Source organism: Theropithecus gelada, chromosome 20 (assembly GCF_003255815.1).
Source record: "Theropithecus gelada isolate Dixy chromosome 20, Tgel_1.0, whole genome shotgun sequence".
Classification (NCBI taxonomy): domain Eukaryota; kingdom Metazoa; phylum Chordata; class Mammalia; order Primates; family Cercopithecidae; genus Theropithecus; species Theropithecus gelada.
Window position 1 is genome coordinate 31,063,150 of NC_037688.1, and position 14,712 is coordinate 31,077,861.

The 14,712-nt window shown below is 40.6% G+C and overlaps 1 protein-coding gene across 1 annotated transcript in view; it reads left to right on the forward strand.

Moving 5' to 3' along the window:
- Positions 1 to 14,712, forward strand: part of HYDIN (HYDIN, axonemal central pair apparatus protein) — a 421,369-nt gene that overhangs the window by 187,001 nt on the left and 219,656 nt on the right. The window contains exon 20 of the mRNA XM_025370321.1: positions 13,666 to 13,904. Within this exon, the coding sequence (XP_025226106.1) occupies positions 13,666 to 13,904 (239 nt within the window). The remainder of the gene's footprint in view (positions 1 to 13,665; positions 13,905 to 14,712) is intronic.

Below are 14,712 nucleotides of genomic sequence, written 5' to 3' on the forward strand. Positions count from 1 at the left end.
TGCACACTAGGAACAAGGATAAACTAGAACAGACCCCCGATTCAAATCATGTCCATCTCCACCTGAAAGATGGAAATTCTAGTTCCCCCCATAGCTTTCCCAGAAGCAAACGTATATCATCACGGGAAGAAGAAAACTATTCTGGGCCACAAAATACCTCTACAATTTGTGTATACAATATCCAATAGTTAATCTTAAAATAACCAGGCATATAAGAAGACAAGACAACTTAGTAGAAAACTAAAATGTGCTCAATAAGTTCAATGAAATAAAAAGTAAATTTTAGAAACGTGACGGAGTTCTGGAGACTATAAAAAAGAACAAATGAGAGTCGTAGACCTGAAAAATACAATTGAAATTAAGGCTCAACAGATGAATTTAACTGTATATTAGATCCAGATGAATAGAGGCTTGTTGAAGTCAAAGACAGGTCTGAAGAAACTACCAAAAATGAAACATGCAGAGATAAAAGGATGAGAAATACAGAATAGATGATAAAGCAAACAAACATGGGGGGTATGGTTACTGGAGTACCAGAGGAGAGATGGGGAAGAATAGATACAGGCTGAGACCAAGCTGTCAAAATGCATTATGAAAACCAGGCAAGATAAAACCACAAAACCACATTTAGGCACATTCTTGTAAAGATGCTGAAGATCAAAGAGTAAATCTTAAAGCATCAGGGGAAAAAAGGTTGTTTACCTTAAAAGGAATAATATTAAACTGAGAGCTGATTTCACAGACACTGCTGAGGGCAGGATACCATTATGAAAACAAATGAACTACAAAAAAAGTCTTCACACTAAAAGGTACAATTCTAGCCCCCTTCTCCCCCAATTCTCAGAATATGGCCAGAAAACTGGAAGGTTCTTCTGTGGGCAATTTGACCAGCCACAAGGAAAGGCAGAAAGACAGACATAAACTGTTAGTTGGGCATCTAAAATGTCTGGTGGCCTGTGGTGGACTGGCACCCAAGCACACAGTGGCTTTAGTCTCTCTCTCTCTCTGTCTCTCTCCTTCCTACCTTCTTTCCTTCCTTCCTTCCTTTTCTTTCTTTCTTTCCTTCTTCCCTTCATCCCTTCTTCCCTTCCTCCCTTCCTCCCTTTCTTTCTTTCTCTCTTTCTCTCTCTCTCTCTTTTTCTCTCTCTCTTTGTCCTTCCTTCCTTCCCTCTTTCCTTCTTTCCTTCCTTCCTTCCTTCGTTTGTTCGTTCCTTCCTTCCTTCCTTCTTTTTCTTTCCTTTCTAGATGAGATCTCACTATGTTGCCCAGGCTGATCTTGAGCTCCTGGGCTCAAGTGATCCTCCCACCTTGGCCTCCCAAAGTGCTGGGATTACAGGCATGAGCACTGCACCCAGCCTTAGTGCTTTACTCTTAAACATAAGTACTTAACCAGGCTCCACCAGGAAAGCCTGTAATGCAGAAGAAAGAACTCAAAAACATAAAAATGAGAACTTGGAGAAAACAAATACAATGCAAGAAGAAGAAAGTTTAAAATAAAATGATAATTAAAAATCTCAGGAAAGTAAAGATGACTTTGTATCCATGAACAAGAGCGGAGTGATATTTTTTAAAAGAACAAAAACAAAAGTATGCTCATAGATACTAAAAATATAAGCCAGATATTTAAAATTTGATAGAATATCTGGAAAATAAAATTGAGGAATAATCAGAAAGTAGAAAAAGAAGAAAAAGATTAGGAGAAGGAAGAGAAAATTGGACAGTTTGTTCAGGAGTTCTAAGACCCAATATGTGCTGCAAAAAAAGGCAGGTTCTTAGATGCAGATGAAAAAGTTACCCAAGAAATAATTGAAGGAGTGTTTTCAGAACAGAGGAAAGGAATTTACGGAGAAGGTTCATCAAATATGCTGCATGGTGGATGGAAACAGGCCCATGTCAAGGCACACCATAACTAAGTTCCAGAACACTGGACACAAAGAGAAGGCTGCAGGAACTTCCAGATTAAAAAAAAAAAAAAAAAAAATCATGGTCAAAACCAAAAAATATGTGAACCGAGTGGCATCAAACTTCTTGACAGAAACACTAGAGAAAAAAAAATTACTTTCTGAAGGAAAATAAATCCTAATCTTAAATTCATTATCTAGCCAAAAGACTAACAAAATCTGGGGATGAAATACATTTCAGATATAAAAAATCTCAAAAAATTTACATTCCACATACTTTTTGTCAGGAGGCCACCGAAGAGTGCTACACCACAGTTAGGAAGGTGTGGATTCAGCAAACAGGGGCTCAGACACAGGAGAGAATGCCGAGGGATGCACAGGATGATGCTGCCTGCCGGTCCTAGGACACCAGTCACATCGCAGGCCCAGAGGGCAGCCTGCCCAGATGGGAGCTGGAGAACAGGCAGCTCCAGGAGAGATTTGTCTCCAAGAAGATGGAGCCTGTGTAGAAGATGTTTCTGAAAGTACTGAGCAGCAATTTGCCTCTTTGGTTGAGGGAATGAGTTTGTGATGAATATGATGTCCATGATAGATACATGAAAACCACATGAAAACAATTCCTGGAAACATGAACGTTGTATAAGAAAGGAAACTTCATCATAGGCCATTTTTTTTATAGCTCAGCTGAGTTTAGTATTTGCATACTCATGATGGTACAAATGCAAATATCTATCTCACCAAAAAATAAATGTTAACTATATTGGGATGATGAAGAGAAGTAAGTGAAAGAGAGAGGAAGAGAGACATGGAGAGAGGGCAAGAAAAAAGCTATTAATATTTACCACGGGGAGAAATAAATGAATACCATGCAAACTGAAAACTTAAGAAGTAGCAGTAGGGTACTTAGCAATATAGAGGCAAATCCATAAAGCAAAGGCTAAAAGAACTGACAGTGGTTGACTGTGTTAATGGTCAAGGATTTGCACCATGAGAAGATGGGAGAGTGGATTCCAAGGACTGCTGCTTTCCACAATATGCCTTTTCCAGAACCTTTTGAAATTCTGTGTATGTATACCTTTCATACAAATTTTAAAAATTTAAATCACAGTGCAGAACAGTCTGTAGAGTATTGCACCATTTATGTAAGGAAAAACATGTATGCAAATATTGATCATAAAGTATATCTGGAAGGATCCTCGGAAAACTCTTAACAATGGCTACCTCTGGGGTTGGTAACTAGTGACCATGCACTGGCAGAAGAGGGACTCTTCACCCTTTAAATCCATTTGAATGTTACACTGTCTACATGTATTATTTATTTTTTTAAAAGCTTCTAAGAAACAAACTGGGAATGAGACTGCAGCAAGAGAACAAACAAAGTTAAAATTAAATGAGCTCTAAAAAGAGTGACCATATCCTTTTAATATAAGTTATTTATTCAATAAATATAAATGTGTGTCTCCTTGTTACACAAGTAACATTATAGAACAAATAGAAGTTAAAGATAACAAAAAAATCACTCCTCATCCCATCATGCAGATAACCACTATTAAATTTTTGGTGTGTATCTTCTGAATTTTTTATGGTATGTGTGGTCTGTCTGTATTCCTACTCCCTCCCATGGGATAATACTATTTTGTTACCAGCTATTTTCACTCAACAGTATATTGTAGTCACCTAATATGAATTATTAAGGAATATTCGTCTACAGATCATTTTTACTGGCTAATTTTATTGCATCATTTGACTCTACCACAGTTGATTTAACTAATCCCCTACTGATAGATTGTTCCCAGTTTTTTACTACTATAAGCAATGCTTGTGTCTCAATTTTGCTGACATCTGTAACTGTTTTCTTTGACTAAATTTCTAGAAATGCAGTTGCTGGGTCGAATGACATGTGTGTAACTAAGTCTTGATACATACTGTGAATTCTCTCCCAGAGAATTTGTACAATTTATATCCTACCCCCAGCACTGTTTAAAAATTTCACTCCTAGATTCTTGCTAACATTTTTGTGGATTTTTTTTTTTTGGCCAAGTCTGACAGATGAAAACATATTTTATTGTTATTTAAGTTTGTGTTTATTTGGCTTACTGGTGAGGCTGGACACCTTCCATATATTTACTGACCAACAAATAAATACCACTTTTGAGCCCTTGTCCTATGCCTGGTACTAAGGGGAGAGATAGAGGGTAAATAGAATTTTCCTTCTTCAAAGAGTTTATAATCTCATAAAAAAAACAAATATACAAACAATACGGCTGGGTTATAATGTGAAGCACAGAGGAGGAAGTGATTCATTCTCCTGTCAAATTGGAGTTTTTCATGGGTTGGAACATTTGAGTGAAGACTTGAAGGCGAGGAGAAGAAAAACAGAGAGATGGGGATACGCTTTCTGAGAGCAGCATATTTAGATGCAGATGACGCTTCGAACACTTGGGAAAGGTAAATGACCTGGTGTCCTGGAAACTAAGCCTAGAAAATGCAGTGAGGCTGTCTGACGAAGATTTGGGAGTAGATCCTCCAGGCCAGAAGCTCCTCTGGTACCCCGGTCTGGATTGTGGGCCGCCGTGCTGGCAGAGTCTGGGTGACTTCTCACACGGCAGTGACAGCCTGCCTCCCACCAAGATTCACACAAAATGATGGATTCCCCAGACAGAAAAAGTGTGTCCACGTATGGATCAAACAGAAAAAAGTGGGGTCCCTGAATTCTGGAACTTGTATGTAAAGTCGTGGCGGGGAGAGTGTGTGTATGTGCATTTTTTGATGACGGGGTTCCATGGCTTTCTCAAAGAGGATAAAAAGACTCATCGCCTCTGATTCGGACATTGGAGAGCCGTGCAGAATCCCCAGCAGGAGAGCAGCAGGGTCAGATCACCGAAAGATAAACCTGTTGAAGCAGGATATTTTCCTGACCCCTTCACGGGACTCGCAAAGGGAGTGTCTCCTTTACTCAGCCCGCTGCTCTCAACACCTTGCGGGAGGGAGCACGCGAATGAGGTGGGAACTGGATGGAGCACATGAGTGCGGAAACCAGCCAACCGCGTCGGCACCAGCAAGATCAAACTCTACTCACTGGGACCGGCTGCGCCCCACCCCTCACAGGTGGGAGTGCGCAGGTGAGTGGGTGCAGGAGCCAGAGTGAGCACTCCTGGGTGTCAGCAGGAGCAAACTACATGCAAGCCCTGTGGCAGCATCCAAGCATCCCTTAGGGGTGGGAGGTCGGGTAGGGGCCAGCGGGCGGTCAGTGCCTGCAATCCCTGAAGCTCCAAAAGGTGTGTTACAGTGCTGTTTTAGCTCTGCCGTCTGCTGTGGACACCTTAGGTGTCTGTGCCAACCAGGGCAAAGGGCCAGCGTGGCAGCCTTTTGTATCTGCACTCAGGGATCCCGAGCTCTTGTCCTGCAGCCAGGAAAAATGAGGTCACATGAACAAATTTAAGGATGGTAAATGTGGGAGATTTAATTGCCAATGAAAGTGGCTCTCAGGGGGAGAGGGAGCTGAAAAGGAGATGAGGCAGGTAGGTGATCTTCCCCTGAAGTCCGGCCATCTGCAGCCGGATTCTTCTCAGAAGTTATTCCATCAAGCTGTCCCCTCTGTAATCCCCAACATGCAGCTGCTTCTCCTCTCTGCCAGCTGAGTCTGGAGTCTTTATAGGCACAGGCTGGGGCATGGGGTGGGGCCATGGGTGGTTAAGGGAAAGGCAACATTCAACTGGGAAAACAGGGATATAAGTTCTCTCTTTGGGCCATGGGTTCAGGCTTTTCAGCTGAAAGGTAGGGTTTCACCAGGGAGCCACCCTTTTCTACCTAGAATTCCTCTGCCCCCAGTCCCTATCACTGTCAGTAATGTAGACTGGGGAGGGTGCCAGCAGGAAGGAGAACTGAATGGGAAGTTTGGAAAATAACGTTAGTAGCAATCACCACTAACTGAACATGTAATCTATGATAGACGAGGTGCTAGATGCTTAGCACCCTTTTGTTTTATCTTCAAGTTAACATTTAACATGAAAGGAAACCAAAACCTAGATTTTAAAATTAGTGCAAGGTCACTTGGCTATGAATGGCAGAGTCCATAGTTGACTACCAGGTCATGAGACTCTCAAGCCCACACTTCTGATTGTGACCTTAAATTGCCTCCCGTGTAAAGCCCTACACCATTTCTTCTGCATCTCATCTCCTAATTTTCAGTTAACTCTCTTAAGCAGCAAAGTGACTCACTTCAGGGAAAAGAACTGTTATGACAAGAGACCCCATTTAGAAGACAAAAAGGAGAAAGGGCCTGTAATCCCAGCACTTCGGGAGGTTGAGACGGGCAGTTCGCTTGAGGTCAGGAGTTAGAGACCAGCCTGGCCAACATGATGAGACCCCGTCCCTACAAAAAAAATATAAAAATAAGCCAGGCATGGTGGCACATGCCTGTAATCCCAGCTACTCAGGAGGCTGAGGCAGGAGAATTGCTTGGACCCAGGAGGCAGAGGTTGCAGTGAGCCAAGATCGTGCCACTGTACTCTAGCCTGGGTGACAGAGTGAGTAAGACTTCATCTCAGAAGAAATTTTTTTTAAAAAAGAAAGGCCTTGGTGACCCTTCATTGTTCTTGTTCCACAAAGTATTGGTCATCTGCTGAGATAATAGTGTAACTGCAAAGAAATCCCTCACTCTGCACATTGCTTCCTATTGTTATTTGCTCTCTTTATTTCATAGAAGGAGATTCTTGCAGATTTCAATTGGCAAATGAGTTATTTGGAAGAGAAGCGCACAGTGCTATTTTCTTCAAGCTTCCTGGTTATTAGCACTACAGAAAGCAAGTCTGTGTGAGCACAGCCACACTCCCGGTGATTGTTGAGGTGACATGTGCAAACAATGGTGTTCACTTGTCCCTTTTGTGGCCAATATTGAACACACAATAAGGAAACCTATAAAAGCTCTGGCTGCTTTACCTTGGGAGCTGAGCACTGCATAAGCGTACTGCTGCCCTATTGTCAAATAAAAAGCAAATGTTATCTTTAGATATGTGAAACCTCAGAGGGGAGGGCTTAACGCTCATCACTGGTGGTCATGGAATTCTGAATTGCAAAAGATCATAAATTTTCCGTCTTTCGCACAGTCATATTCCCTGCAGGCACGCACATACCTCCTGTACATGTTGTTTACGAGCTGCTGAAACAACTCTGGCTTTCTAGTTCCAGATTGCAGAAAAAACAAAGGCAGGTATGGCTGACATTTTCATGGAAAGCTTAGGAAGGCTCATTTTTTTTAATCACCCTTGGAACAAATAGATGGAACCCTGTATTAGGTTTCTCTTGCTGGGTAGCAAATTACCACAAACACAGCAGCTTAAGGCAATACTAACTTACGATCTCAGTTTCTGTGGGTAAGGGGTCCAGCCATGGTCAGGCTAGATTCTCTCCTTAGGATCTCAAGAGGCTGAGATCAAGGTTAGCCAAGCTCCATTCCTTTTGGGAGTCTTGGTGAGGAAAAGATCCACTACTGGGCCCCCCAGGTCATTGGCGGAATTTTTTCCCTTGTAGTTGAATGTCTGAGTCCCTCAGTTTTTTTGGTGGCCCTCAGGGACTGCTCTCAGCCACTTTGGAGTTCCTTGCCATGTGGCCCCTCCCTTAGGCCCTCTGTACTTGGAATCTTTTCACCAGGAAGAGTATAGTCTGGTTAAGTCACGACTGCTGAGGATAATCTCCCTATCTTAAAGTCAACTGATGCCGGGCGTGGTGGCTCACACCTGTAATCCCAGCAATTTGGGAGGCCGAGACGGGGGGATCATAAGGTCAGAAGATGAAGACCATCCTGGCTAACACGGTGAAACCCTGTCTCTACTAAAAATACAAAAAATTAGCCGGGCGTGGTGGCGGGCACCTGTAGTCCCAGCTACTCGGGAGGCTGAGGCAGGAGAATGGCGTGAACCCAGGAGGCGGAGGTTGCAGTGAGCCGAGATCGCACCACAGCACTCCAGCCTGGGCGACAGAGCGAGACTCCTTCTCAGGGAAAAAAAAAAAAGTCAGCTGATTTGGGACCTTACCTACATGTGCTAAATCCTTCACAGCAACACCTGGATTTGTGTTTGACTAAGTAACTGCGGGAAGATAATCGTGCTCCAAGAGGTGGAGATCCTGGAGGGCAGCTTAGAATTCTGCCTATCACAGCCCCACAGCCTCTCCTTTCCTGGCAAGAGTCTTGTATGTTAAATGCTTCCTTAGCATCCATCTTTGTTTTCTGTTTTGTAATTTTTTTTTTTTTTTTTTTTTTTTTTTTTTAGCAAATACTATTGAACTCATAATTGTATGTCACGTGGGGCATTTCAGATTTGGGGAAAATGATGACAATAGTTTCCATTCTTGAGGACTTGCTTTGTGCCCAACACTGTGCTGAGATTTTACCTGCACTCTCTCACTCATCCATCCCCACAGCTCTATACGGAAGGTACAGTCAATATCCTGAGCTACAGATGAGAAACCTGAGACCAGGCATACATAGTTAGGAGGCATCCCCAAAGTTCCACATCTGGAAAGCAGCAGAGCAGGGACTCAAATCTGCATCCCTTTGCTTCAGCGCCCTCCCTCCTACCCTATTTCCATCAGCTACTATTTTGCCCTATTGTGGTTCTGAAAGAGTTACGAAATGCCCTCCACAGCTGTGATGATTATCATTCATCCTTTCCTTTTTTAGTCAAATTTTCCATTTAATAACAGAAAATGTCACGCTGACCAAGCCCTCCCTAAAAGCAAAGGATAGCCCTAAAAGTCAACCACCAGAGAGACACAAAGATGATAGAGTAGTTTCGAGGCTGACTCATGTAAGGTAAGAGCAGTTCAGTGCCTTAGCATCTGGCATTTTAATGTGTCTTGGTCTTGGATTCTATGATATATTTTCCTGTCTGGTTTTATGCCAAGCATTGATTAATAAGCTTCATCAGAAAACTCACCAATTCAGCCCTGAAGAACAACTTCAGGTATTTCCAGAAGAGCCAACCTATGTCAGCAGGAAACAGAAGAGAAATGGTACACATCCATTGAAAACTAATGTCCCCTGACTTGAAAGACCACTTATGCTGATGACACTCTCACTTTATCATGAGCAGAGGTTTGGCCTGTGCTACCAGCTAGAGGAGGAAAACAAATTATTGGAATAGGAAAGATGACATTGATGGTACTTTCTCTTTCTGCAAGGCATTTTGCTTTTTGATGAAAAGACAAAAATGGCATTATCTCACAGGGTGAGATGTCAAACATAAATGGCATTATGTTTTCATTGTAAGCTGAGTCACATAAATGAGCAAAGCTATGTAGGATGCTAACAGGCCACCAATTTGGGAAGAAGGGTCAACACAGTGAGATCTTCTTGCCCAGAACTTTCTTAGTTTCTCCTCTTAGAAGTTTCTCCTCTTGAGTTTCTCTCAACTTTCTTAGCTGCCCCTCCATTTGTCCTAAAAGCAGATGGATGTGAACTCTAACCCTGAAGTTCCCATAGGATCTGAAAGGCAATTCCCATAGGATCTGTGTTCTGATGGAGTAAGCTCTTCACCTTTCAAAATGTGAGATCTGGGAGAGTTGGGGGAAGATCTGAGGATGTGGCAGTAAAGTGAACCAACAAGGAAACTTTGGCAGACAGCAGCTAGCAGCTCAGCACACTCATCTCTCTTTACTCTGGACCCAGGGCTAGACTACATTTCCCAACCTCCATTGGGGTTAGGCTGCATTGACTCAGTTCTGGCCAGTGGAATTGAATGGAAGTGATGTGCACCACTTCCAGGCATGGTGCATAAAATCCTAGCACACAACCCTCCTTTCTCTTTCTTCTCTTACTGGCCAGATGGATGTCAATATGGATCTCTTAGAAACCAAGAGTTAAATATGTCGGAATCTGTTCAGTAGAGATCCTTGAAAGACTAAATGGAACAGAAGCCCATCCTCACACCTGTCACCAATTGGAATTCACGTGGGCCCGAAACAAGCTTCTGTTGTATAAAGCCATTGAGCATCAGAGGTCTTTCTGTTGCAACAGCTACCACAGACTTATCTATAATAATAGCCTAGAATTTCAAAACAGCAAGTAGGGAAAACAGTTCTAAGAAAGGAGAAGGTCTGGTTACTCAAGCATGAGAAATCCATTTCCATCTATTGCTTTGATTGTGTATGCCAACTGAAAATGATAAAAGTCAAAGATTCCTATCTACTGTAATATAAATTCAAGATGAAATGAAACTACCTTGATCCATTTTAAAATGTCTACAGAAAATTGAATTTGCACTTACAGCTCTTTTAGAACACATTTTTATGTCATTTTCTGTGATTAATGTGTTAGAGGATTTTAGTGTTGTCACTTTGAGACTGTTAAAACGTTTCTTTTGATAAATTAGGAAGATGCATCAGAAATTATTTCTTTGAACCTAAGTATGGAGAGAACATTGTAACATTCAATCCTTATAGTTTCTCTTGGCAATAATAATTAAGCGACAGTCCTGAAAATTAAATGTAGAAGGATTATTACCTTTTACTAATATTTTAACACAAAACTATAAACAAATGCAGATGAATGCTCCGGAGAGACAGAGACTTTGTTTACTGTTTTCTGATCATGTTCGTTCTCTGCTAGAACCAAGTTACTATGAGTAGGAAAGTTATCGGAAAATTTTGAAAAATAGATGAGTCTTTCAAGATTCATCATTTTTTTCATGCGCATCCTTTGAATACAGACAATGATCATACAAACATCTCCATCCAGGTCGTACTTTATCTAGTGTGGTATTTAATGTTTAATTGTTTTTTTTTCTGTTTCTACGTCGCTTTGGGATTTTCCATATTTGAAGATTTATGACTAATAATAGGACTCTTGGCTTAGTTATATCTGTAGTTTCCATTAATACCAAAATTAAAATTTCCTCATTATCATTCATCTACATCCTCATTTATATACAATTTAAAACCTTGAAAAATGTTCTTCTTTCCTTTATTTAATTCATTTAAATTTTAAAATGCAATTTACTTATTTCCCATGTAGATTTTCAAACCAGGAAGAAATGTAACTAGCCTTTCTGCTCTGTCTTACATTTGTCCTTAATTATAAATTGGGAAATTGACATTTTGCTTTAAATATTAGATTTTCCTTATTTAAGTACCTGTGAGCCTATTCCTAAGAGAGTGACTATCGGGCCCACTGACCGAATCTATTTTTTTAATCTGCAGTGGCGCCAGACCAGGATTTTGGTGACATTCCAAGGCACTGTCACCCTGTGAGATTCTGCCTGGATGAAATCTCTAACTCTTGCCTGCAATCTGCAATGTACATTTATGTCACTTACAGAGATCATCAGTGTAACTCTGACCTAAGTTTGTCAGGAGGTTTCCAGTTCGTGGTACCTAAGCCCCGGTAGAGCTACATGTGTTTTTACATTTCTCCTTTTTTTGCTTTTTGTAGAAGAAGTATATCATAGAATTAAGTGAAAGAAGGATAATCTTAGGCTGGAATGTCCTCTGGAGTCCCGCTCAAATAGTAAAATTTGCATTTCTTTTCAAATCCACTGTTTTCTACTGTATGCATTACTTTGGAGGGCTTCTTCTGTGGCACCAAACTTGGGGAGCTTCGTGAGGCTTCCTGGGAGATTCACAAGGAAGATTCATGAAGGAATAATCAAACTCTTTTCTGATGAACTGGAAAGTGTGGCTTTTCCTCTCAGTTATTATCCTGGAAGCATCTAAATACTCTCCACATCTCTTCTTTTGCAGCTTTTTCTCAGTGCATATTGGTAATAACTAAATATTTTCTATAAAGATTAATCCACATAAGTACTTCTGAGTAATGTCTTTCCCAAAATAAAACAGGACTTTCATAATTGATCTAAATGACAAAGCAATCAAAATGGGGAAAGGATTTATTTTATTTTAAGTTCTGGGGTACATGTGCAGGATGTGCAGGTTTGTTACATAGGTAAACGTGTGCCATGGTAGTTTGCTGCACCTATCGACCCACCATCTAAGTATTAAACCCAGCACGCATTAGCTATTTTTCCTGATGCTCTCCACCCCTCTGCCCCCCGACGCCTGACAGGCCCTGGTGTGTGATGTTCCCCTCCCTGTGTCCATGTGTTTTCATTGTTCAGCTCCCACTTCTGAGTGAGAACACGTAGTGTTTGGTTTTATGTTCCTGTGTTTGTTTGCTGGGGATAATGGCTTCCAGCTCCATCCATGTCCCTGCAAAGGACATGACCTCATTCAAAAGAATGTTTTTTATTTGATGCTCTTTATTAACTTTGAGATTGTTGTTTATATAGGCAGTTAAACAAATTAGAATTTTAGCAATATTAATAATATAGTGCAATATAATTAGGAATCACACCACCTGATAATTAAGCCCAATTTCACATTTGGAGGGAAAAGAAAATGTGTATGGCACATTTTGTCAGACATTCAAAGAGTTTCAACATCCTTTGCTCCTGTTCTTTAGATTCCCCTGAAGCACTTTCACTCTGGCCTCCTTCTGAATTCCATTTTTGTTCTTGAAATATTGGTCTCACTAGTGTCATTGCTGTCAGCTCCTCAGGGTGTTTATGTATTTCCCACAACACCTGGACCTGAGAGCCATTGAATATGTATTTGTTGTATTTACTTGAAAAGTCCAAAAACAATTTGCTCATTAAATTTGTAGAAGACTTGGAGGGGTAGGAGGAGTGGTCCCTAATTATTAGTAGTAGTAGCTAATAAGTTGAGTGTCATAGTCAGAATTATAAAAGTTCTCAAAAGATGAAAACCTTGTAAAAATAGAAAATACTAACACCTCAATTCAAAAATACAGAAATCAAACTTAAGGAGAAAATAGATGTGTTTAATAGCATATTACACATCACTGAAGAGAGAGCTAGTGAACTGGAAGAGAGCTCAAAAGAAAGCATCAAAAATGAATCACAGAAAACAACAAACAGAAAATGCAGATGAGGCTCAGAAACAGAGATAGGTTGAGATATACAAATACTATAGTGTTACAGTTGCCTACAACGTTCAGTACAGTAACATGCTATACAGGTTTTAAGCGTAGGAGCAACAGGTTATACCATGTAGCCTAGGTGTGTAGTAGGCTCTACTATCTCACTCTGCAATGTTCACACGGCAACGAAATCACCTAATGACACATTTCTCAGAATGTGTCTCTGTCGTTAAGCAACACATGACTGTATTTCAAAATAAGTTTGCAATTTTACCTAATGAGATTCTGATGAGGCTAATTATTAATTATTATAAATTAGTAAAAATCCAGATGACTTTTTTTATTGTATTTATTAATGAAATTGGTTCATCCTCACTAGAACACTAGAAATTTTGCATTTGAAAAACGTTTCTTTTAAAAATTTCAAACTCAAAAAAAACCAAAAACAAAGGAAAAATAAATAAGAATAAAAAATAAAAATTTCAAACTCCATAAAGAATATTGTGCCTTCTTTGGTGTCTCAGAATCTGGAGATTATAGCAGATAATAATTATAAGTTTGTTGGAGAATTGGGCTGTTACCTTGAGAAAGAGATGTAAAAATCTTCACAGAGCATTCAAAAGTAAAATCGTAGGTTTGCTCTTCAGAATCAGATTGCTTTTTGAAAAAAGAAAAACCAACAAACATCCAGCTGCTTTAATTCAAAAAATAATGTTTGTCTCTGATGTTGAATTCCACAGTGCCACCCATTTGAAGTGTAGAGGGCTTTGACATCTATAGAATGAAAAGCCAAGAATATCTTCCCTGTGAACTTGTACTCTTGTGTTGCAGGCACACAAAAAATCCCTTTGGACGATTGAACCCAATGAAGGCATGGTTCCTCCAGAAACTGACATTCAACTGGCACTGACCGCCAACCTGAATGACATACTGACATTCAAAGACTGTGTCATTTTGGACATTGAAAATAGCAGCACCTATCGGATTCCTGTTCAGGCTTCCGGAATTGGTTCCACTATTGTTTCAGATAAGCCCTTTGCTCCAGAACTCAATTTGGGGGCACATTTTAGGTAAGGAAATACCATGGACCAATTTTGGTAGATGTCACATATGTTGCATATGCTGAGCATCCCCTCTACTTTAGAAAATTATTTTAAGTCATTAAAACTAGCCACCTCAGTCCCTCTCCTTTCCCATCCTCACTCTTCTGCCTGCTGATGGGTATGTCAGCAACAAGAAGACATTTTCTAGCCATAACTTGGTTGCATTCTCTAATCTGTGTCCCTTTACATGCGAGAAGAATATGGTTTGTAGGAAATGCATGTTTCTCTCAAACTGGCTACTCTGACTAATTTAGACTCTCAACCATAATTTCTCCTCTTTAATTCTAATACACTGTTAATCCCTCTCCATAAACATAGAAAATACAGATACAGCTTAGTGGTAACCTAAGCAGAATATACTTAGGAAGGTAAAAATTTACTGCAAGTGTATTTTATCAGGTATTGCAGAGCCAGCAGCTTTTTCAAAGCTTATGTCCTCTACTTGACTCCCCACCATAGCACCAACAACTGAGATGGTTTCCATTGGCTTTGCCTGATTACCCAGGAAAAGCTAGAGGGTCTAAATATTTACATAAGATGTGGTACAGTATAGACACCACTGAGCAGAACAATCTAAATGTGGATATAAAAATCAGATTTGGGCCGGGCACGGTGGCCCAAGCCTATGCTCCTAGCACTTTGGGAGGCCAAGGCAGGAGGATCACTTGAGCTCAGGAATTCAAGACCAGCCTGGACAACATGGGGAAACCCCATCCCTACAAAAATACAAAAAATTCTGGACGTGGTGGCGGGTGCATGTAGTCCCAGCTACTCA